The sequence below is a fragment of the Lontra canadensis genome, unplaced genomic scaffold (assembly GCF_010015895.1).
Source record: "Lontra canadensis isolate GAN:19392208 unplaced genomic scaffold, GSC_riverotter_1.0 scaffold2, whole genome shotgun sequence".
In the NCBI taxonomy this organism is placed as follows: domain Eukaryota; kingdom Metazoa; phylum Chordata; class Mammalia; order Carnivora; family Mustelidae; genus Lontra; species Lontra canadensis.
In genome coordinates, this window is record NW_022630996.1 from 46087327 (window position 1) to 46114022 (window position 26696).

The following is a 26696-nucleotide window of genomic DNA, read 5'->3' on the forward strand; positions in this document are numbered from 1 at the left end:
TCAGTCCTAAGCAAGCATACTCCTTGGCTTAAAGGGCAGCTGGTCTCTGACCAGGCATCTTTAATGTCTATATCCACTGGCAAGGGCATTTTGAGGAGTCAGATGAGCTCCCAGATGCTAATCTGAATGCCCAAGGGTATAGAGCCCTGGCCCTCATTTTTGCTGCTGCTGAAGGCTAGGCATGTGCTTAGTTTAAAAGGATGGTAGCTTACCATTTTCTAAAAATTCTGCAAATCCTTAATAATGACTCAAACTTAAATGACTGACTTTTTTTTAAAGGACAACAACATTGGACTCAATATTAGATTTGGCTTCAAAAATCTGCCAAAACAAAAACAAAACCTTACATATTTAGAAATATAGACATATCTCATTCACAGTTTTACTCCCAAAACTAATCACTTGACTTAAAAACTAGAAACACAGTAAAATGATATTTTTCCTGTTTTCCTCTTGGCTCACAGAAATAAAATAAAATCTAAGTTCAATTTGGTTTTCACATCCTTGTGCTTAAAATTTTTAAATTTTAACACTAAAAAATATCTCAAATATCTTATTTTACAAAAACATAAACAAATATCTCATTGTAACAAAACAAAAAAACTAAGACCTCCATTACCAAAGGTGACACAACTATATAGCGGCAGAGTTAATCTGCTACCTAGCAACAGAACTCTTTTCTTAAATATATCATGGTTACCTCTGCTCATCAAACTGCTTATGGAATGAAACATGTTTGTCTTCCAGTTTGAAAATTATACATAGTTATCACTACCTGTTCAGAGAACTACCAGAGAATCTTTTTAAAAGCACATGAAAGCTGTGAATAATTTGATCTCAACAATCAAGTTTTCTTTGTGATTTGGGGTAGGGGTGGGAGCGTGAAGAAGTACACATTAATTTTTTAGAACTACCCCAAAATGAGTTGGTATCTTTAATTAAAAGACAGTGTTGGGAGAACAAGGAAGGTGATGAATAGGCCCACAAATATAGAATATAATCTCCTGAAGTTTTTACTCAATGTTTACGAGTAAATGTATATATGTAAATGTGTACACACACGCAAACTTAGAGATAGGCAAAATGAACTCAATCATATCTTTTCAAAATAAAGAGACTAAACTAAATTTACTCCATTCTCACTGACTATAAGTTCACTCAAATCTATCCATCTCTTGTAAAACGCAAACTGGTCTTCAATTTTCATTGCCAGTTACTTTTAGTTTTTTTTTTTTTAAGATTTTATTTAAGAGCGACACAGTGAGAGAGGGAATGCAAGCAGGGGGAGTAAGAGAGGAAGAAGCAGCCTTCCCGCCAAGCAGGGAGCCCGATGCGGGGCTCAATCCCAGGACCCTGGGATCATGACTTGAGCTGAAGGCAGACGCTTAACAACTGAGGCACCCAGGTGCTCCTTCATTTTAGTTTTTAAAAAAGATTTTGTTTATTTGCAAGAGAGACAGACAGAGCAGCACGAGTGGGAGGTGGGGGGAGCAGATGGAAAGGGACAAGCAAGACTCCCCACTGAGCAGGGGCCCAGAGTGGGGCTTGATCCCAGGATCATGGGATCATGACCCGAGCTGAAAGCAGAAGCTTAACCAACTAAGCCATCCAGGTAGTTACTTCAAAAAAGAGAAAAAAAAATTTTTTTAAACTTTTCCTAAAAACTAATTTTCCTAGCTGCAAAGATTTAGGATTAAACTGGAGTAAGAGTTTTGAAGCCAGATGGAATCTGGGTTCTTTTCCCAATATGCAAATGCACTAATTCTCTAACACTGGGCAAATAATTTAACCTTTCTGAGCTGTGATTTCCTCATCTATTAAAAAACAGTAATAATCTAACACTGAGATAAAACAAAATTCACCTAAAATAAAGAACAGGACCCATGATTACAGAACATGTCTGTTTTGCTTCCCCAGCAGCATTTTGTTTTGTTTTACCAGCATGTCTGGTATACAATAGGTATACAATGGCAGATAATCAACGATTTATTATTATTTATCCACTAGACAACAATAATAAAGTTAAAGCACCTGTCAATTGAACTAATGGTACACAAAAATGACAAAAGAATTATGTGAAGAACATAAATTCAACACATAAAATTTTTATTGTCTTTTGGTCTCCTAAAGTCATTTCTTAATATTACCTTCAGAAATTAAATTCCTATCTACTTACATGTCACATGCTGATCAGGAAGCAAGTCATAAAATACAGGCCTCATAAAGCATACACTTTTTTACATACCTGATAATTTTATTAAATTGTCTATCAGTATAATAACATAAAATATATATAATTACTCTATATTAATTGTATTTAGTAAGGCTTAATATAGTGATGTTACATATTAAATATTGTTAATACACTACAGTGAATATTAGTATTACTGTATCATAAGTATTAGTGAAAACAAAATATAAGACTCCTCTATGGTTTATATTCTTAGAATGCTTTTAAAAAAAAACTCATTCAAAATTGATTTATGGTACATATATAGTTAATAACGGAAATGTTCTTGCTAACCTCAAATTCCCAATCAACATAGGATACACAGAGTGATAAAATCTTTTTTTTCCCCCTAATCCTCTGTGTGGCATTTATGCCCTGTGCCCCTAAAGAGAGATAAAGAGTAGAGTGCTCAGCTAAAGATATAGGAATCAATGCCTTACTGAAAATACTACACGAATTACAGTAAATTACTTAAAACAGTATTGCTTCGCTGTAAAGGTAGGTGATGGTGCTGTTCACCCAGACCAGCCTTATCAAAAGTACTTTCACTTAGTAGCCATCTAACATACGGGGTGCATAACCTTGGCCAAGGTATTAACCTCTGATAGCCTTGGTTTCCTGTTACATAAACTGAAGTCACCATCATTACCTTCTTCATAGAATTGCAAAAATTAAACGGGTTAATATACATAAAATGTTTAAGCACAGTGTTTGACACATAAGAAACAATGAATTAATTCCACAAATGATCACAAGAAACACACACTGTGGAACATGGGGAGTGTATAGTGAGAGACAATTTAAGCAGTAATGGACAAAGTACATTGTGCATAAAGAGACAAAAAGTGTTTAGATTATGTGACCTAGTTATTTACCATTCTAGGCCTTAGTTTTTGGATATGACCAAAATTCTTAACTTTATACAGTGTTCTGAAGAGTAAATGAGTTATTAAATCAAGTGCTGCATACAGTATCTGGCACACTACAAATATGCAGTAAATGTGAGCCAAATGTAAAAGTTAAAGAACCCTTTTACTTGTTTCATTCATAAAAGAAAAATGAACTAATTTCTTTCCCCATTAGAACATTATGGAAAAGGGAGTTCAGTCCCATGTTATTTGATCATTTAAGGAACACATCAAGCCTCACGATACAGATGCTGAGAACCCAGTTACTGAATTTATGAATGTAGTCTCCTAGATGAGAGTTCATGAAATGGATAAAAGTTTATCAAGATATTACAAAAACCATATATCTGCCCTACCATAAGAATCAATTTAGGTACTGATATCCTGCCAATGAGAACAAAGGATGAGAGAAATTCTAGAAATAAAAATACAATGTGTTTTAATTTTATAAAACTGTACTAATAAAATCACAACTGTGATAAAATTAAAATAATCAAATTACTGCTTCAACAAGCATATTATCATAATTTGTGGCACTTCTGAAAAATATCCGTCAAATGTTAACATCTCAAATAGGTTCACATGCAGATTTAAATGTATGGGAAATTGTATAGGACTTACAAACCACTTTAAGTATAATCATGTCTCCTATATAAATTCAGTTAGTACTTGTCACCATATGCACCTACTCTTTTCTTCTTCCCTCTTCTTTCTCAGCTCCCTGGCCTAGGCACCCTCAACTACAACCAAACAAGGATGTTCCAACCCCCTCTCCCACCCCCACACCAGTGACAGGTACCCACTTACCACAGCACAGATCACTATCTGGTTCCTATACTTCTGTGCAAAAGCAGCTCCGCTTCTGTGAACAAAAAGCTATGGTGACTTGACTCATTATTTACAGAACTATTCTAAAACTTCTCTGGCTACATTTTGAGGCACCTACATAATAAATTCGGAGGGACAGAAACAACCTGTAAATTTTAAATACCTTTGGATTCTCCTCAAAACTCCCTTCACTGCTAAGATTCTCACCTGTAACTATCTACCACAACATATGGAACAGTCAGCTATAAGTTCCTTCTATTTCATTTTACTAATCAATTTTCCTTTTACGAATATAAACCCTCTCATTCCTTTTTTAAATATGTATCTTGAATCTATTCCAAGGACCTATTGATCTCATTCTCATAGGAAATCAAAGTGCTCTACCTGTGTCCTTTCCCCTAGTTCAATTATCAGGATTATAAGGTACCAAGCAATATTCATCAATGTGCGAGTTGAAAAATACTGTTAAAAGACACAGCCCCTGCCATCGGTTTACAATTCACCTTTAATGTGCATTAATATTTCTTGATCCCAGTCTGAATTTTGTAACATTTGTAGAAAACTTCTTAAACGGACCTCCAAACTTCATGTAAAATCCAACATAACCATTTAAAATGGCCTTCCTCATCCTGACCTGGCCAAACTTCAATAACCCATTAAGGCCCTGCTCAGTTAAAACCCTCTCCATGAAAACATTTCTGGAACCCTAGAAGCAGAACCCTTTTTTTTTTCCTGTGGGCTTCTAGAACACCTCACTCATGGCCTTTATAAACCAAATGCCATGTTGTAATTAACTATATATTCATCACATCCCACTGAGTCCAAGATGCAAGTGACTGTAAAGGACAAAAAAAAATTCTGCTAATTAAATTATGACATGTCTTTGACTATAAGATGCATTTCAATTTCAAAGATGTTAAAATGTTAAAAAAAAATGTACGTCTTAAAAGCAAAGAAATAAAATACAGTATGTCTCTGCAACAGATAATATATTCTGTGAGAGCAGCAAACATGTCTCACTTCATCTTCAATTCCTGAATGGCTGTTACTATACTTGGTATGGAGTAGAGGAAAAGAACCAGCAAACCTGATGTTTTTACCTAATCCCTTACCACTTCTTTCAGATCAACATTCTCGGTACTAAAGGGAAGTTTGACAACCTGTTTTCTGTATTAAGCAAGTTCACTGCCAGTGATTCTAAAGGCCATTGTGAATTCAACAACTAAATTACTCCAAAAACGTGTTTTTTTTACTGACCTCCTGATTTTAACTGTTCCACACTTTTATCTATAGAGAAACACCTTAATAGTATCATTTGCTTTGCCAATCTTTCCATTCAAACCCTTCCATCCACTAGACTATTTTTCAAACTTATTTTTATTTCTTCAAACAAAACGTTAGGAAACAGTCCAATAAACACACAACTTCTCTGAAGCAGAGGTGGCAGGCTCCTCACTTGGGGTACTCTGAGCTACTCTGTGAGACCTACACTAGGAGCACAGATGAGAGAACACCACTTGCTGTATTAGCTACCTGCTTCCACCTGAGGACTTCATGCTTTTTATTTCAAGTTCAGGTGCTTGGCTCAAGACATCCTCTCTCTTCACCTATCAGTCGTCAGTCTCAAATGTCTACTTTCCACAACAATTTTCAAGGCATGTTTCAAGTCTTCACCACAGAAAACCTTCCTTGTTTACTCCAATCCACTGATCTCAGATGTCTCAGAATTCTCGTAACTTGTTTTCCCTATCTCAAAGCCCAGTATTTAAGTGTAAACTTTCACATGCAATTGTAACTGCTCTGTAATTGTTTCACACATGTAACCCTCACCTCCCCACAAGCACCTTTTTAAGACAAGTGAGTACTTTCAGAGTCTAACACAGAGCATGCAGCAGACACTTAGCTCTTCTACAATGAATCACATTTTTTCACCTGTAGATACACTTCTCTCCATCCTTAGCTGAACTTCAAAGGTTTCTGATAGTCCATTTATACAACCTTCTCTTTTGTATCTGATATTTAACTCAAGCTAATATCCACATCTAAAACTACTCATTCTCCCATTGTATTTTCTCTTCCTTATGATTTTTAAGAAATTTCTTTACTTTTTTTTTTACTTTAAGAATACAGTATACATAATACATACAACATAAAAAACAGTGTTAAGTGACTCTGTATGTTATAGCTAAGGCTTCCAGGCAACAATAGGCTATTAGTAGTTAAGTTTGGGGGGAGTCAAAAGTTACATGCTGATTTTCAACTATGTGATGGTCATCACCCTTAATCTCCACGCTGCTCAAGGGTCAACTGTACAATTTTCTTTAGAATATTCAAACCTTTTTTGTACATACTATGTCAAATGATCTTTGCAACTCTATGAGGTAAAAAGGGAATTAGTACCACTAATTTACAAATGAGAAAAGGGCAAAACTCCAATTTTAACATGTTTGCCCAGGATGCATAAGCTTACGGGGAGCAGCACCTGAGTAAAAATTTAGGAGTTCTAAGTCCTAGTCCTATTGTACTATAAATTTTAAAGTGTTTTACTGCAGCATTTACATCTTCTCAAGGAAGCTACAAGCACCCAGCCCAGGCAATCACGTGCACCAGCATAGGAAGGGGGCCTCCTGCGGCAAGGTTTCCCTTCTTACCTTCCCCTGACTGTGACCTTGTAACATTTAAATGAAATCCCCTCATGCCTTTTCTTGTGTACTCCATCCTGACTTCCCCTCCCCCAAAAAAGCATATGCCCAGGGGTCCTCCCTCGCTGCTCCCCACCTGCTTAGCTGAGCCAGCTCCCTTGGCACTCCCTCTGATGCGATCCCCTCTCAGTGTACAGTGACAGTCTCTCTAGCACATGTGAGTATAATAAACTTTCTTTTTCCTCTGCCTCTCCGGTTTCCTCTTTCAGCCACACCTATCACAAAATACCCGTCCTCTAGGAAGCCTCTCAGTACAGATGCCTGCAGTAGGAATAAACCTACTACTTGAACCACACCTCTCAGATAAAACAGATAATCCCTATTCCTAACTTTATTACCATACCTAAGGAAAAGAGAACCTCCATACATCTCAGGTAAATACGTTTTCTATTTAAACAGGTCTCAAGTCTCAAATGACTATTTTTAAGCCTTTCTCCTTTTTATTTTAGCAATGGATTGTAGAATGCTGTGATTTTATTTTGATATGAAAATACTTCAACACACAGTGATCTTGCCTGATGGGTTTAGTATTTTCTGCATAATTTTTTAAGAAACACCTACGTAGTCTACGGCCGTACCACCCTGAACGCGCCCGATCTCGTCTGATCTTGGAAGCTAAGCAGAGTCAGGCCTGGTTAGTACTTGGATGGAAGAAACACCTACGTCCTGGATATTCTGGGCCAAAAAGTAAGAGATATTGGATCTGTTCACTTCATAGGGTAAATTAACAAATTCGAAGCTGTGAGTGCTTCCAGAGTTTGAACGCTGTTAAGGATCCTAGATTTTCCAAATGCTCTCCAATTTCACTAAAGAAAAAGTAATCACATCGTTCATACTAAACTGACAGTATCAGAAACATAACACGGTTACAAGACCTACTGAGATAAAATATCTTAATTACAAATCAATGTTGGACAATGAAATGTATGTTTAAAAATACTAATACTCTGGCATCACCAAATAAAAGTGCAAGTAACATAGAAAAATAGCATCTAAGAATGCAATTAAGTCTAACAAACAGTGAAGAACAGAAATCTACTCTTATGAATTAAATTAAACATATTATTTAATAGGATTCACCTTAATTATACTCCCTCTAAGAAAAACTGTAAATGTGCCCCTTAACACCATCCCCAATCCCTAAATATTTGGGCAGTCATGTAAGTTTAACTAAGACAGAGACCTCTCACCATATGCTGGATGGAAATACCCAGAATAGGACCATATAATCAAATATTCACAGAATCTTCAATTTTAGATTAGGAGACTTACAGTTTACCTAATCAAACTTTCTATAGAAGAAATTCTTCTATATTCTGCAGTGTCTGATAGATGGACATCCAGCCTCTAAAACAGGAAAAGCACTACTCTCTGAAACAAACCCTCTCATTATTTTACAGCACTAGTCCCTGTGTGTAATATATTCTATTGGTTTCCCAGGCCAAGCAAAACAGATTTTAAAAAAAAGGCAGACAGTGGTCACACTTTCTCTTGTTTTAACAATTAAACCCCTCACTCTTAAGTTATTGCTAATGAAATGTTTTCCACACTCTGCATTCCAGGAATCCCTCTTGATATGTTTGCCAGTGTCTCACTTAAAATGTGCCACACCTAGCAATGAACACAATATTGCAGAAATGGTCTCACAAACACAAAGCAAAGGAGGAGCTTTACTCTACTTAGTTCATATTAAGCCAATAAATCCTAAATCACCTTCACATGTCCTGCGGCCAACCGAGGTTTTTCATCTTGTGGATATACAATTTTCCCTACCCCTTTAAACAGAGGATCTATTATATTTATCTTGCTAATTCTGACCCAGCATTCCAGAGTATTAGGATCACTTCAAATCTCAAGTCTATCCCCATCATAATTATTAGCAAAGTCTCCCAGCTTTGCCTCATCTTTAAATTCATTAAATAGGCCGTTTTCACTATAGTATTTGTAAAAAATATTCAACAGGACTGTATCAAGGATAGAACCTTATGCAATACCAATGACTTCTACTAAAGTAGACCGTCATTTTTCACATAATTGAGCAACCAGGTATGAATGAGCCTTTAAGGAAATCATAACTATCAATGCTGGAATCAAAATACATTGTGGCGCCATTTTTTCTTTTCTATACACCTCTGGACACCCTAGAGGAAGAATACATAAACATACTTTCTTAGTGAACCCATAAGGGTTCCCAGTGATCCCTGAAATCTTTTTTAAATGCTCAGAAGCCAACTACTGGATAATCCACTCAGGGACTTTTTTAAAGATGTTATCAAATTCATCTGCCGGCAATACAGATTGTTTTCAAAAAGTGAGGTATTTAATTCATGCTCATTTTTTCCATGCTGCATAACTTTTAAGTTATGTATACCAGCCTGAAACTGAATTTGAAAGTTCCTTCTGACCCAAGGATGTCATCTATCTGGATCATTCTGACATCCAAAAAGCAACTAATGTCCCTTATCTCCTTACTTACCTTGGGCAAATAATCTCAGTGAGTTACAAGTCTAGTCATTTCAGCTGGAAGTGCATTTTCCTTACTGGTTAACAGAAGCACAGTGGAGCATCTCCATCTTTTCTTCATATTGCACCATTTTGCTGAAGCAGTGTCTTTTGCTGTGATCTGAAACCTTACTTATTTTAAAAACCTACTTTATTATAGTTTCTGCTTTCCTGACATTATTCTTAAAATGTCAAGCTGCTCTCTGTTTTCATTCTTAATCCTATGTCCTTCCTTCTACCTTCCACGTATAGTATTTTAAAATGTGAGTCTAACACAGAGCTCTCCATGCAGCCACAACAGTTTCTATTCACCATTTAACTACTTTTAGTCATAATTGTCTGTCAGTGCCACAGAATGTTAGGACTAGAACAAACTTTAACTACATAGTCAACATTCCTATTTCCAACCTTTATGGGATATAAGGACATATCAGACACAAAAGGATAAAAAATAGCCTTTACCTGTGAACTCATCCTTCTACCTTATGTCTCCTGAACAAAAACCTCAGGATCACAGATGACTTTAAATCATGGTTCTACCACTTACTGGAGGGCACATTTTCTCAAAGAAATTAAAGCTCATGAGGCTATCTGTAAAATAGGCACAGTAAGACCATCTTGCAAAGATATTGTGGGTTTTAATGAGATAATATAAAATACCTATCTTAGCACCTAACACACTCTAAGGTAAATAATAAATGTTTGTTTTCTTCCTCCACAAGTCTCGTTTAAAAAAAAAAAAGCCATTTCCAAATATAGTTTGGGACAAGATTCAGTATCTGGAGAGCCTGAGGATGTGCTTACCTACATATAGAATTTACTAATCTCATTAGTTCTGAATTTGCGCTTTCAAAGAAAGGATGAAATAATACCACTAAGATTCCACCATTAAGCTCAGTAACAAGGAGACCTAGGGAATTGTGCCTTTACCAATACTATATTCAAATTACTAAAGCTGAATATCCAGTGACAACAGACACAGTCCATCTGGAAAAGACAAAGTCAAGATACTCTCTGGTCCCTAAACTTCAACTACATTTACTCGTTTACTAGCAAAAGACTGGTTAACAAAGCCAGCAATATAGCAGAAAGATAACTGGAGCAGCAGTCAAGATTCTAGTCCTCACTGTGCTAAAAAGTACAAGAAATTGAACTTTTCTGGGCTTCAGTTTCTTCATTTCTAAAATACCATTAAAGGAATGAGGGAGGGGAAGAGACACTCAATTATCTTTAAATTACATTAGTTAACTACAATTTCATTAAGTTCTTATCTCACCACATACATACATAAACAATCTGTGGTTCAACAGGTTTCCCTTTGCCGCAATCTGCTCATTCATTAGGTAGCAAACTGACAGGCATTATGAACAGCCAATCTTAAAACTAAGAGTACAGAAGAGCCCATCCATCCCCCCTCAATTATTACTATGTCATCCCCAAGTACTTCATGTAGTGCTGTAGAACCTCTGATCCGTATTTCTGCTCTCACTTAATAAGAGAAAAATAAAATACAAAATTCCTTTATAAAGAGACTTTAGCAGCGATACCAAAAGGCTACAACTGGTGAGCAGTAACCTCAAAGATCCTTTCAAACTAAATTCTATCATCCTGTAAATCTATGTTATTTAAGAATGTACATAAGAATGTACAGCACTTTCCCCCATCTTCCTTTTTTCTCCCCATCTTCCTTCTTAATAAGCTTCCTTCTTTTTCCTCTTCAACTTGCTTTTATGTCCGCTCCAATATCCTTAAGTATTACTTATTATATTGTTCCCTGATTCAGATTCAAAAAACATAATTAAAACTCTTATTTCCCTTTGCACCTCTCTCTATCCTGAAATCCTTCTCAAAGATGCCCTTCTAAAAATTAATGTGGCTTTACAATGGATATGTTTTCATCTTCTGTGAAAAATTTAAAAATTGGTAATGATACTGTTATGTCATCATCAACAAATATTAAAGGTTGTGCCATACATCATCTAATGGGTAAAACCAACTTGTTAATTCAGAATCTAAATTACTTAGAGAGGGTACAAGATATAAGTTTTCCATAACAAATTCCATATATAACACTATAAGATTTTAAAGAAATAAAATTACAAGAGCACATCTGACTTTTTTTAAAACAGAAATAACAACCAAACACAGGAGGTATTTGTATCGTTACAAACACAAACACACGTATACGTTTATGTACCTGTATATATGACAACACATGTATGTTATTTAAAGATGCCTACTAAGAAAACCCAAATTAACATATATAGCTAAGAAAAATCATATTAGTACTAAAATTCTAGCCAACTTCTACTTTTAGTAGCTCTGTAAAAAAGTCTGGTGTAAGAAGTTGATTCTACTAAATTGTTAGGTTTCTAAATTAAAAACAAATGTCAATTATTTTCTTTGGCCCCCATTTTCTTTTGTTTGGCCCCCATTTTCCCTAATTATGAAGAATTGGCTTTCCTTTCCTGATTGTGCTACATCCCAGGTTTCATACTTTAAATCCCCCCAAAATGAAGGTTAGTCAAGTTCGTGAAGGGCCAGCAAAATATTTGAGTTTGAACTTCCTCTGCGTAGGAATTAGCCTAAAAATGTGAATTGCCACTGAAATGGAAAAAAAAAAAAAAAAAAAAAAGAAAGAAAGAAAGACAGACAGACCCATCCATCAACCAAAAACATGATCTGTTATGACAGATGACAATTAAAGCCAAAACCAAATCAAATCCTCAGTCAATGCAAGTTAATTACAGATTTAGGTATCAATGGTCCCTACATGTTCTAATTCTTTAACTAAGGAGATATATCTCCTTAAATTCATTTTATTTAGGGCTTGTTAGCTACCTGAGTACACTGTGCAAACAGGTAGTTCTTTTAGAGCAATTAAAACAAAGGATGTTCTTAATTAAACATCAATTAAAACAAAGGATGTTCTTAAACCAGCAGTACGATGTTACCTTTGTCCTTAAAAAGGGAATTCTGCTTTTCCTTCAGTCATTGTCAAACTCAATCCCAGTAAGGAATAAACCCTAAGTAGGTAGGGAGAACATGTACTTAGTTCCTACTACAATTCCAACTAATTAAATGCTTGATACTCAGCCTGGAAGTCAGAATTCTGAGAGGAGACCAAATCACAGAAACCCATTATGTGGAATTCAGTATCAAGGAAAGAGACTCCCCCTAGGCTGTCACTAACATTCTCATTTCATAAAATCAAGTATGAAGCTCCTTAGCTTCAAGAACTGGTTTCATTTGATTATCATATAAATTTTTTTTTCCTGTCCATATCATCCAGACCCTTCCCGCATCTCTTGAAGAGTGACATGAGGATGCATGATAACTTACAGCCCACTGTTATTGAGCTAGTCATTACATTCTCTCAAAGTCAGCTATTAATAATTTTCTTTTCAAGTCTGGTTAATGGTTGTCATAACTATTTAAAGCAAAAATCTTCCATTAAACAAAACTAAATAATATCATTTAGGGGAAAGGAATAGACACAAAAAGTACCAAAAGGTGGGGACATAAAGTAAAAGATCAGAACTTCCAGGTCTCATTTATAAAAGAGATATATGGACATTTATTGCTCATTCTCCCTCTTCTAGAGAGAGTAAAGTACCTGGTATCCCACTCTTAATGTCTGAAAAACTCGAAGCCAAAAGATATTAATGAAAATAGAGCCATTTCATCAGCTTCATTAAAACCACTCCAAGGGCACTGCTCCCAATTCCAAACTGCTCTCTTCTCCATCACCTTCTACACCTTATTCAGCAAACATTTGTCAAACACCTACTATACTAAACAGTAAGGTAAAAATCTATGAGCAACTAGGACCAGATTAATTGCACTGACTTGTAGAAGTTAGTACAATTCTGGTCTTTATAACATGGCTATCTTAAAATGACTGAGCATACCTATTAGAACATAAACTCTTTAACATCAACGAAATTTAAAATCTTTGGTTTCAGGAGAAAAAAAATCCAACTAGGTAAAGTTTAAATCTCCTGATATACCTCAGTAACACCCAAATAACTTAACCTCCTTAAATTAAAAAATATATATATGTATTAGCTCTGAAAATTAAGACTAAACATACCTATTGGGAGTGCGCAGCATGTTGCTAGTCAATATATGCTTGTGAAATAATAACTCTTAAGTTCTCTTTGCCATCAAAAATCCATTCTATGAGGCACACATGAACTAGCTCCAACACACATCTGCTGCCATATTTTGCTTTATGGTTCAGATGTCCAGATGTCCAGATCCTTGGTTCTCAAATTTCAGTGAGATTTAGAATGACCTGGAAATTTTGTCTGAAAAGCAAATTCCTTGACCACACCCCCAAAAGTTACAGGTCCAGAAAGTGGATCCTGCCTCCCTAACAATGCATCATTCAAGTAAATCTGAGTTAGGTAGTCAGAAAACCACATTCCTATCAATGACTTACCCTCACAATGGTTAAGGGGGAAAACTCTGGGTTGTAACTGATACCAACTACAGCACAGAAAAATTAACTATTCCTAACCTAAATTACAAATTATTCAATTCTCTTAATCATAATTCACAAATGCTTAAAGGGCAAATCAAAATATAAGTGAAATAACTTTTGGTAATGCAAACTGTCATCCAACCAAAACCAGACATTTTTCATTAATACTTAATATATTGTCAATTTTTAGGAAAAGAGAATGAACAAAGCAAGCTATGGATTGTAATCCAGAGAAATACTTATAAAATTGTGCTGCAATAGCTTTAGGGGGCAAAGTACCACACACAAAATACTCTGATTAGGTTACTGTTTTATCAATACAGAAGCCACTAATCACATGTGGCTATTTAAATTAAAATTAAATAAATTTAAAGGTCAGTTCCTCAGTTCCAGGAGCCACATTTTAAATGCTCAGTAGCTGCATGTGGCTAGTGGCTAACACACTGGATAAGATATACAACACTTCAACATCACAGAAAAGTCTACTGGATAGATCTAGTTTAGAGGCAATGAGCATCTAAATAAAACACATAATCTCTGCTCTTCATTATCAGAGAACTCTATCTGGCAACATCCAATTATAAATATATACATCTACTTTAGGTATTAACTACAAAACAAAAGCCCTTGCATAATTTTTCTGAAACTTCAAGAAAGGTCATTAAAAGTGATGTGCTTATTCATTTCAGATTATCAAAATAAAAATATTTGATTAAACATATCTGACAGTATCAAAGGCGCTAAAACCACAGCTAGGTTTTCACCAAATCAAAATCAGTAAAAAAATGTTTAATTACTGAAAACAAAAGGTATTATTAGGTAAAATAAGACAAATCAAGAAAATTTAAAATACTTAGTAAGACTACTTTTCCAAATACTTCAGAAATGGCTTCATATGCATAACAAATAACTCCTTTATAATTGGTTTTTAAAATGACCTTACTACAATTAATTCGAATTAGCCACATTCTATTTTCATTTTTAATTGCTTTCAACAGCTTCACACTAAAAATACCAATAAATAATATAGCAACCATAAGATTTAAGTATAATTTTATAAGTGAATAATTATTTATTAAAAAATCCTGGGAAAATCTGGTTTTAGCAGAAAAGCAGACATAAAAATTAATCAATTTGTAACTTAACAATTGTATCTCAAAACTGCATCAACATCTACTTTTAAACAACACTGTATAATAAAACCCAAAAGCATGAGCAACAAGATACTGAAGCAGAACTTCCAATTTAAGAAAAAGTTAGCCTTTTTACCAAGTAGAATTAAAACTTCAACAGATTTACAACTGTGTACTAATTCAGCTTTAAACCTACTTTCCTTTGAAGAAGATATAAACGTCATTCTTATTAGAGTTCTTTCTGAAGAGTTCAAGTGTATTCAAATACGATCTCTAAATTATACAAGACAATTAGGACTCTAATTAGGAAGTTTTGACCCATGGAAGAATAAATTTATAAAAAAGTGTCTAGCCAGTTTCACACATAAAACCTAGTATTAAAACGTACAGATGTGACTGGGTCACACTGATGGCAAAAGTTATGGCAATTAACATTCCAGTGATTTTCGATTTCTTACAATGTTTACTTCAGAGGTCTCTATCAAACCTAAGAGTTAGCAAAGAAAACCAGTTTAACTAATTGTTATTAAAAACTGCACGAAAGAACGTTATAGAGAAAAGACAGCAGTCGCTTACCTGCAACACTAGTGATTGTAACTGGAACTCCTTGCACTTGAACACCTGCAGCACCCAGGTTGGCAACACTCACTGTCTGAAGGTTAGGCACTGATGCAAGCTGGGCAGTATTCAGAGTTATTGGGGCACCAGCAACAGCCACAGGAGCAATCTGAGCAAGAGTTGTGCCACCACTTGAAGACACTGGGGTGATGGTTAATTGTTGGGATAACCCAGCATTCTGAACTTGCAAATTTGAAAGACTCTGAATATTCTGAACCTGTACAGTTTGCCAACTGATTTGCCCTGAAGGTGTTAAAGTTGGAGCCCTGATAAGCACCTGAGTCGGATTTACTGCTTGCAGTTGAACATTCTGCAAAGGCTGCTGCTGGATGGTCTGAATTGTCTGCCCTGACTGAAGTTGAAATGACTGCGGCGGAAGAGCCTGAATGATCTGCTGCTGAGGCTGTTGGATCTGGATCTGCTGTAAGATAGGCTGGCCTACAATTTGCACCTGCTGAAGAGAATTCGATTGATCCTGTGTATTCTGTATTCCATTAGACTGAAGCTGACTGGAGCTCTGCGCTTCAGACTCAGTAGCAGCAGGTGTTTGAGATTCCTCAATGGTGCGTTCAGAACTACTGGCTGATGTGCTTGCATACTGGCCCGTGTCTGCTGAGCTTACTAACGTGTCACTGCTCGTCAGAGATGTTGAAGCAGTGGTTGTGCAGGTAGTGGAAGAGGAGGGAGATTCCGGCATAGTACTGGCAGAAGCAGTGGTGGTGGTGGGTGTGGAAACTAACTGACTCCCATTGGAAGCCCCACTATCAGTAGTAGTAGCAGGCTGGCCAACCTGTCCAGTCCCTCCTCCAGCAGTCACGTTGTTTATCACTGGCAAAGCTAACGTCACGCCTCCAATGTTAATTGGTAGGGTTGTTACAACTTGAGCCTGAGTACCAGGAAGGGTCTGTAATTGCAGTGGTATTGAAACACCAGGTCTAATTTGGACTGGAACGGTCTGATTTGCCAGGTTTTGAGCAAGAATATTCCCAGAAGCTGTCCTGTTAGCAGCTGTGAGTATAGCTTGATTATTACCTGCAGAAATGAGCTGAATTTGACCCTGCAAATCCTGTAGAGATGAACTACTAGTTGGATTGATTTGAATTTGCTGGCCTTCCACAGTCTGAAGTTGTGGAATCACTTGGTACTGCACACTACCGCTTGGATTTTGTACTTGTATGACTTGAAATTGACCAGGGGTGGAAGAATTACCTGATTTAGTTTTTGTAGGAGATGCACTCCCGTTATTACTGCTGGAAGAACTAGATGAACTAGAAGCTGGTTGAGAAACGTTATTTTCCTTTGAAGCAGGAGGAGTGGAGGCAACAAGTTGCCAAGTGTTTCCAGCAAGTTGTGTTGTTACCAGTTCTAGCTGTTGTGGTTGATTTTGAAGTTGCACCAATCCTTGGCTTGGATCTATAATTATTTGTTGTTGTCCAGTTGCTTGATTTTCACCAGGAGTCCCTATTTTGCTGCAAGTAGCTGCCAGTAAAGCCAGAGGAGAGGGCTGAGAGTCCTACCCAAAAATGAGATGGTAAAGGAGAGGGGGGGAAAAAAAAGTGGGCGGATTTAGTGGAACTAGTAGTTGGAAGGGGATTTATTTATTTATTTATTTTGACAGCTCTATGTTTCAGAACTTAGGAAGTGACAGAAATCAAAAAGAAATAGTAACAAAAGCAGTAAGACAAGAATAAGGACGCAGATACTGTAATATATAAAGTTCAAATAAAAGGAAATTTCTAACAAACTTTCTTCAAGTATATTCTCATAAATTCAAAATGCCCTTGGGAAAATACACACCGTTTTCTACTAGTCTGAGTTCCTGATGTAATTTTAATCAACGTTATCCCTCAAACATGTGAAATCTTTATGAATTTACAATTTAACTTCCTCACTCTCAGAAAGATGCTTTGAGTGGATGAACATTTGTATTCTGTTCTTCAGTTCTGGGCAATTAAAGGACATAACTCCCTCTCTCCCCTAACGTTTCGTGATGAATTTTTTTTATATGTCTGCTTTTACCTGGGAGCCTGAGGTTTTGGGTTTTTTATTGTTATTCTCTGGCTCAGAGGTTTTCCCTCCTTCTGTAGCCATCGCCGCTGCTGCTGCCGCTGCCGCCGCCGCCTCCTCCTCCTCCTCCTTCTTCTGATCTGCAACAAACCCCCCCCCCCGCGGCCAACGACAACAGGTTATTAGGATTATTATTATTCGTCTACCCCCCTCCTCCTCTCCCCCTCCCCCTAAACATTAATCTCCATAAACCCGCGATCCACGCACACCGGCAGGGGGTGGGGGAGAAGGAGGGAAGGGAGGAGGGGGATATCACAAAACGTGGTTTGAAACCCGACCCATCCGCTCCAGAGCAACACCCAGAAGGTTGTTCTCTCTCAGACATTAAGACAAAACACAACCCTCCTTCCCACCCCCTGATACCCTCCCTTCCTCTCCTCCTCCCCTTAAAGCATCTCAGCGGCCCCGGGGGAGGGGGGAGAACCGAGCAGGGTCTGGGGAAGGAGGGAGGGAGGGAGGCGGTGAAGGAGACCGAGGGGGGTGGAGAATACGTACCGCTCATCCCGCATTAACAGGACAAACCCTCAGACGGAGACACAGGGATAGAGGTGGGTGGGGGTGGGGGCGAGGCGGGAGGAGAGGCCGGTCCCGCCCGCCCGCGGTGGCTCGGAGGAGGCTGTAGCTGGCACAGGCTCTGCCTCTTTTTCCGCGAATGGCCGCCGCTGGGCTGTGGCGTAGCAGCTCCTCTCTCCGCCCGAGCCCGGCTGACTCGCCCTTGATTGACAGCGGCGGCGCGCGGCGCGGGCGGCGGCGCGGGCCGGGGGCGGGGCCAGGGCGGTGCGAGCCCGGCCGACTCCCCACCCCCCTCGGCCTCTCTCCGCCGGAGCCGCCGACTCTCCACCCCTTCCCCCAGCGGATTGGCCGCCGACCTGCCGGGGGCCGGGGCGCTGGGGCCGCCTCCTCTCCACCCCCTTTCTCGGGGTTATCCTTTCAGCCGCTTTTCTTTTCCTCCCTTGGATTCTCCGGTGCTCCTTCTCTCGGCGTTCTAGCTCCGGCTTGCTGCCGGTAGGCCCTCCATACAGCCAAACTTGTTGTCTCAGGATATCCCGCCCCCTACTCATTTCCCAGCGCCCTCCCCTCAAAAACCTGCTCCAGCATCCCTCGGAATTGCCACTAAAGAAATAAAGGAGGGCTGTCGCTCAAGGGAAGCGAGTGGGTCGGATGAGGGGGCGTGCGGACCACCGACGACTCGCCGCGCCGGGTGAACTGCCTGCTGCCCCTGCGCAGGGAGCATGGCTTTCCTGAGGCGCATCCGGACCCGGGCGCCCTTTTTCCCTGGCTTGGTCCCCATTGGCTGAGCCCCTGGTGACGCGCGCTGAGTGGTGGGAGAAAGGGGGCGGCTCGCTGCCGCAAAGCCTCTCGGCCCTTGTAGTTTCCGCCGGCCGCGGCGGCCCCTTCGTGGCACCGCCTTCTCTCCCGCCCCCGACCGAGGCCTGGCTGCGGAGCGGAAAGCTGCCCGAGGGGGCGGTGGCGGCAGGGCGTGGCCGGGGCCGAGTGGGAGTTGAACTAAGCGAGGAGGAGGGGGAATGGGTGTTGTTTGTCTGGGCCTATCCGCCGCGCGGGGCTGCCCAAACCACCTCTGCCACCGCCTCTTCGGCTCCAAGCCGCTCCCCGCGGGGCGAGCTCACACCCGGAGCGCTTGGCGATTGAGCGGGCGGCGGCGTGGGGAGGCGGGGTTTGCTGTCCTCCGGGTTTGAATGAACCCGGTTTCCAGTAGCAGTGCCTTTGCCTTTCCTTTCTTTGCTCACCTCCCTCCTTCGGGCCTTCCGTTTCAAATAAGAGGCCTGCTTTGCCACAGAGAAGGATCTTCCATTTTATTTGTTGTCTCTGGCCTCGCTGCTGGAACAGAGCAATGACCCACCTTCTAAGGTTCACCGTATTTTGCCCAACAGCCCCTGTGGTTGGCGGACCTCTGGCTCTTACCGGTCGGTCTCACAAGGTTCTGGAGGCGAAGTAAAACCCAGCTCCGTCTGCGTCAGCCCCGGTCACAGTTCAGCATAAGCTTCTGGACAGGTGGAATTGACATCTGGCTGCACAAAGCATTTTCATGTCAAATGCACTTGAGTCTTCAAAGCTGTCCTTCAAAGTCCTGAAGTCAGGATAACACCATGGAATACAATAAGCGCCTGATTAAGTGTACCAAAGGTGCAAGTGAATTGCTAATATAAACATTGGCCCTGGGGACAAGGAGCTCTTACACACCCAGGCTCACAGTCACCCACTCCCTTTTTCACCTGGGCTCCTCCACGCACAGCCTTGAGTGGTTTCTGTCTCCTGCGTGAGGCTTAATATGTTGCAAGGGTGAGGAGGTCCCAGGTGCTGCACTTGACTGGCATTTCCTTTGCTTGTTAAAGTAATTGCAACATTGGCTGATGACAAAGCCAGCAGTGCAGAAAGACAAAGCATTTCAAATAAAGAATTACATAGTATTGTCTACCCCCTTCTTTAAAAAATGAGACTAAGATCCTTAAATAACCTGCCCCCCCAACACTATGTGCAATATAGAAGCTCAAAAGTGCTTCTTGGGTTTACAGATAAACCGTCTATTCTTGAGTCTTTTTTTTTTTTTTTTCTATTCACTATGATAAATGAAGGAAGACATTTTGCAGTCTTATGAATTGGGGCATTCCTTGGCAGTTTTCTTACCTTACAAAACCTGCTTCAGAGGGACAGTGTCACTGGCTCTGAACCACCGATTTAAAAAAGAATGCTTATCCATTTAGTATAGATCTACAAAGTGTTTTAAATATTCTGTACCCTATGGATTAGTGGTATTGCTGGTATTCATGAAACACACCATAGAGGAGGAAAACCCCTCTGGTTTCTTAGTAGAGACTTATGTAACAACTGACAGCAACAACAACAACAACAACACCAACAACAACAAAACCAGAATTTTATTAACATGTATACCTCATGTATGCATGGGAGAAACCCAGGAAAAAAATGATTAACTCCCCAAAATGGCTTAAAATTCAAGGTTAAATCTTTTTTTTTTTTTTTTTTTCAGTGTTAAATATCTCACTAGGGAAAGGGGATGTAGGCCTTTTAGGGGAAAGGCAAATAACTTTTAGGGAAGACAAACTGGCCAGTAGCCAGTTAGCTGGAAGGCATGATAATTTGTGAAAAAGTTTTCTGGGTATGCTTTAACTTGTAGTCTCCTCTCCTATGAGTCAGTCTTCCATGGTTGATGAAATTCCCTGGGAGATTTATGATAACTGAGTTCCTTTTGGGAGATCTTTCTTTAGGCAGATAAGGTGGGTTGAGAGAACCTCTCTCTGCTTTTGCTGTTTTTCAAGTGCGTACAGCTCAAAATAATCAATATGTCATATTCTGCTACCCTTCAATAGTTAACCCAAAGCTTCTCATCCATGGCTGAGCCATAAGACCATGGCTGAGCCATTAGGGCAGGGAGTGGAATTTATTACTTCTCAGGTACCATCATTTTATCTAATTGAAGGTTTAGCTAGATGTACAGTTTATTCTTATACCACCTTTCTATTTTAAGCTATGAAACACCTATACAATGATATACTTAAATTTTCTTTTAAATCATTTTACTTTTAGTCTTAATGTAATTAAAGAAGTTGATATCAACGTGGTAGATGGAAAGCCAGTATCATTCTCTATGTAGGTAAGATAAATATAAATTCAACAAAAATCTCCACCTTCGGCCGGTCAGAGTAGTCTTTTCTTTGGAGGAAGTAGTTGGTTTAAAAAGGTTCCTTCCTACATTCATATTGCCTATAGAACAGTGGCTTTCACACGTTTTTTTTTTGTTTTTTATCATGACCCAATGTGTACACACACACACATACACACACATACACAGAGAAAAATGAACATTTTTATTAAAAGTGTTTAACAACACTGAGCACTGACTACTGAGATAAAACACTGCCTCCATGATCTAACCAGTATCTTCAAGGCCCCCTGCCAGGTCTTACCCCTATAGTTGCTGGGTAGAGTGCTCCAGAGAGTGTAGAAACAAGGTTGGGCATGGGGAGGTGACTTCGACACCTTAGACACTTTTCATTTGTCCAGGGGCAACAGCTTTTAGAGCCATATTAATATGTATTAGTTGAATATCAATTAATTACAGTAACTGAAACAGCTTCAAGAAAGAAAAATACTTAGTTCTTCCTACTCTGGCCCCTTAAAAAAAATTCTAGTAACATTTCAGAATTTGAAAGAACAGTGTCCTTTGGACTTTCTTTTCCCCCTCCCTATCACCTTTGTGGAGCAGAAAGTTCATATTTCCAATTATACTGCAGAACAAGTCTAGAATCTAGGTAACTATCCTGTGCATTGCTCTGCGTTCCTAAATCAACTCTTGGTCTATATATGGAAGAATATACAAAGAAGATACAAAAAGAAGATACAAAATATCTCCTGGTCCTCACTTTCTAGGACTAGCTTCTCAACTGACCATTCAATCAATAATCCTTGAATGCTCATACCATCACAATGAAACCACCACCCTCTTCTGTGCCCCCTCGCTCACTGCCCCCAGTGTGGCCCTTAGCTCGTTGAGGGCAAAGGCCAAGGCTTTAATCCCCTACAACGCAGAGGATACATTTAGTAAAATTTCAATAAATATACTTATAGATGAATGCGATAGAAGCAGCTCCAGAGGATACTTACCAGAAAAGAAACCAAGGGCCAGACATAAGAGGTGACTTGAATAAAAGAGACCAATTCCAAATGTCCTGCTTCTTACTGAAATAATTGTTAAACTTCATTTTTGAAGCAGAAAGCAGAAGTCTGGAGAGGCCCCAAATCAGAGAAAGGTCAAAGTTTAACATGCACCTCTGCTTCAAAGTGTATTAACTGAGAGTGTAGCCAATTATGAAACAGACATAGAAGAAATGAGCATATTTTGTAGAGAACAAGTAGCTTCATTAGTACATCTAGGAGACCATGATAAAACCCTGGTAGTGTACAAAAAAACCTTTATATTGGTATCTTAAGTACCAATAATAATTGTTTTCAGGAAGCAGAGAAAGTTTTGGAAATTTTAATTGTAGTGTAACTGGGACCTGGATATAGAACATTTATAGGGGAATGGGTAGAAGAGATGACTATACATGTGTAGGCCTTTTAAAGCCATGAAGAGTGTTTGTAACTAACATTGTCAAATAGTGAATAAAGATAGATCTTCAGACTGATTGTGTTTTCTCTAGCAAGAGTTGATGGCATTGCTGTTCCTCATATACACTTATAGCTGTTTCATGGATTGCTCATGTGGTATTTGTGATTTTAACCCAGTTACAATTATTGTTAATTTATATGAGAACATAATTAATTCCCCTATAGCTATTAGTAGTTAATGGGTATAGTATAATTCCCCTATAGCTATAACATAATTCCCTTATAGCTATTAGTAGTTAATGGATATAGTATAAACATGTATCTAATTTTTATATTAATTTGTATGTGTAAAGGAGTATAATGAGGCTCATTGTTGCCACAACATGAAAGATATTTGGTAAGTGTGGTAGTTAAGACATAGATAATTTTCCTCAGACTGTGTATAAACTTAGTGATTAAACATCATGGAAACACAGATGCCCAGTGTGTTTGCAAGTATAACTTTCCAAAGCATGCCAATTTCATATATTCAACTTATATTTTTATTGTTATTTATTTATTTACTTTAAGTAGGTTCCACATCCAACATAGGGCTTGAACTCACAACCCCAAGATCAAGAGTCACATGGTCCACCAACTGAGCCAGCCAGGTGCTCCTTATATTTTTTATTAATAAAAAAATCTTTCGTTGGATTTTGGCTTAAGGAGATAAGCACTGGGAAAAAACGACTTGGATTTAAATTCTGGTCTGCCTGTTCCTAAAAGTGCAGCCTTGGACAAGTGACCAACCCCTCAGAGCCTCATTCCTTTGTCTAGAAAATGGTGAAGATGGTAATATTACCATCTTAAGAGATTAAAAGCTCTTAGGACAGTCTCTGCCACATCTTAAACTCTCATTAAATGTTTGCTATATTTTTATAATCATTATTAATATCATTCCTAAGAGATATTATTTGCAGTAAGCCAAACACAGAGTAAAACCCTCTTTCCATTTACTTCCATTCCAAACACTAAGCAGTAATAACAAATTGGCAAATGCTTCCTCACTTTTATCTGGCTTACACGAGTTTTCTATATTAAACACATATATTATACATATATATAATGTGTGTTTTTTAATGTAAAATTTCATGTATGGATGTGACATATAGATACATATATATATGCAAACTTGCTTTTTTTAACCTTAATATATAATGATCATATCTTCAGTTCAAAATACAGAAATCAAAATCACTATTTTCATAGAACTTACTGCTCTATGGTAGGAGTATATTATATCCAATAAAAATATCCCTACTGATAACTTCTCAGGTTGTTTCCTATTTTCACCCCACCATAAAACAATTTGCAATAAACTTACTTGTACTGATACTTGCAAAGATTGTCTTTTAGTTTAGTATTTTCATTTTAGCAGAAAGATTTCCAGCAGTGGGAATGCTATTGCTAGGTGTATGCATATTTAAAACACATACAGTAAGATCATTGTACAGAAAGTTATTTCATTTCACAAATGCCCCTGGTAAGTGTGAGTACTCATTTCCCTATAATTTCGTCAGCACTGATTATTCCCGGCCTTGTAAATTACTACACCTCTAATGGGTGAAGAGTGGATTTACCTGACTGCTAGAGAGGTTGAGCCTCTTTGCATTTGCTTAGTGCCCATGTGCATTTCCCAGTACAGCAAATATTCTATTCCTACCCTTGCCTCTTTAATTTCTTATGGTATTGTTTTTCTGTTATCAATTTTTAGGAACTGAATATATATGATAATTTTAAGCCTTTGCTTATCATTTATATTGCTAATATTTGTCTTTGGTTCTTTGCCATATAGTCTGTATAACCTATTTTATAACCTTTCAGAAAGGATAATACTAACCTAAATCATTGCTTTTCCTAGTTCATTAAAATATTCTTTATACATGGTTAAGATACCTTATGTACTATTTAGGTAGAGCTGTTTTCTCTTCTAGAGTAGGACTGGATTATTATCTCCCCACCCACCGTCTACATCTCCACAACCCACCCCTTTCCTGTCCAGTACACATAAGCCTAAATGTGCAGAATAATGCCTGGATCGTCGTAAGTATCCAATACAAATTTATTCAGTCAGTGAACTTTAAAGTTTCAGTACATGGTTTGTAAAAATAAAGTAACCCTGTCACAGCAAAATGACTGGAATTGTTTTATACCAAATTTGGAAGCTACCTGGAATGGTTTGAATTAAAACAGGCTATCAAATTCACCAGGAGTAGGGTTAGAGATATGTACATCTCTGAGGGCACACCAAATATTATAAGCATTTACTCTCCCTGGTAGCTGCAAGCATTGATTTTTAATGATGGTTATGGATTCTCTCAACTATCCCAAGAAAAGCTAGTAATAATAATATTCAGCTCTATTTCCTTATTTATTTTCATTGATAACATTTTTCTTTTCACAAAGACCTGAGTCATATGTAATAAAATAGTGAAATATAAGTTGAAATAAAAACCAGGGTCAATAAAAAAGAGAAAACAAATATGATAACCAGCAGTGTCAACAAGTATCTCTTATCGGAGCTTTAATTTTAATGTTGAGCTTCCTGGCAGCTCGAGCATGTAGAGAAACATGATTAGTTGTATAATTCTCATCAGAAAAGAGAAAAATGCCAGGTTCTAAGAGAAACTGAAGCCCTTCTTAGCTCCAAAGATTGATAGCTGTTTTATAAATGTCACTTGCATGTTAGGGCTGTGAATTTGCCAATTTCGAGTATTTAAAATGCTTGGAAGGGGGTGCCTAGCTGCCCAGTTGGTGGAGCATATAACTCTTGATCATGGGGTTCTGGGTTCAAGCCCCATGTTGTGTGTAGAGATAAGTTAAAAATAAAATCTTGGCGTATCTGCACAGTTCAGTTGGTTAAGTATCCAACTCTTGATCTCAGCTCAGGACTTGATCTCAGAGTCTTGAGTTTAAGCCCTGTGTTGGGCTCCCTGCTGGGCCTGAAGCCTTTAAAAACAAACAAAAAACAAATAAATAAGTAAAATCTGAAAAAGAAATTAAAATAAAATAAAATCCTTGTGAGAATTAATTATAGTAAATTTAAGAATATGGTTTGAAATATTAATGAATTTAATTTCCTATATGAGATTATTTAGACAAATTTTATGTGTTTATAATTAATAGAGCATTAATCAGAGATCAAGTAAAAGTACTCTTATCTTATTCAAATACTTCTAGATTTAAAAATTGACCAAGAAGTTCTGAAAATTGGACTTGAATCTTGAGAAAAAAATTGTGACTTTAATAAATTGAATGTTAATTTGAAACCCATGAATCTATAAATTTATTGTTCCAAGCTATCCAAAAAGCTCCCTTGGACATTCAAAAAAAAAAACAAAACCTCACACCTTTTAAGATCACTAAATGAATCAGCTCAAAACCAGATATCTAAGAAATTGTGTCAATGCCAAAGATTTTAATTTTTAGATTTTAGTTTTGGTTCTTCTTTCTACAATATCAGGAGCAGTTACTTACTGAGGCTACTTTGTTTTGTGGTAACACCAAATCCTTTGTCTAAGCATATTAGCCAAATAGGGCTCAGGGGAACAAATAGCCAGGTAACCTAAGAGTGAATTCAAAGTTTAAAGGTATGGTGTAAGGAAGAGGTGAGGAATGTGAAACCCTGCATTTGTTTTAAATTGCTCAGGGTTGGGGCCCCTGGGTGGCTCAGTCAGTGAAGTCAGTGACGCATCCGACTCTTGATTTCAGCTCAGGTCATGACCTCGGTTGTGAGATCAAGCCCCTGGTCAGGCTCCTCATTCAGTGGGGTGTCTGCTTAAGATTCTCTCTCCTTCCCCTTGCTGCTTGCACACATGCGCGCTCTCTTTCTCTCTCAAATAAATAAATAAATAAATCTAAAAAAAAATTGCTCAAGATTGTTTTCTAGTTTGTCAAGCTGCTACTCTGCCTGACTACCCAGATTCTTTTGGAGTTATGAAAATGCAGGTTTCTTAAGAACATTAATAATGGACTTCCTGTAGCTTGGCTAATAGCCATTCCAGAGTAAGGCAGGCCAGGTAGGATAAGCACTGCCCGCTTTGGAACCTGGAGAGAAGTGCTTCCATCTTGGCTCTCACGTTGGTTACTTAA

The 26696-nt window shown here is 38.2% G+C and overlaps 1 protein-coding gene across 3 annotated transcripts in view; it reads right to left on the reverse strand.

Moving 5' to 3' along the window:
- SP4 (Sp4 transcription factor) overlaps positions 1-18134 on the reverse strand; it is an 83858-nt gene extending 65724 nt beyond the window's left edge. The window contains exons 1-3 of one of the 3 annotated variants that reach the window (XM_032873569.1): positions 17970-18134; positions 17427-17549; positions 15366-16920 (exon numbers count right to left, since the gene is read on the reverse strand). In XM_032873569.1, coding sequence (XP_032729460.1) covers positions 15366-16920; positions 17427-17498 — 1627 coding nt within the window. In that variant the 5' untranslated portion in view covers positions 17499-17549; positions 17970-18134. Of the gene's footprint in view, positions 1-15365; positions 16921-17426; positions 17555-17969 lie in introns of all 3 variants that reach the window. The other 2 variants (XM_032873558.1, XM_032873549.1) reach the window with 2 other exon arrangements.
- Positions 18135-26696: the final 8562 nt, after the last annotated feature.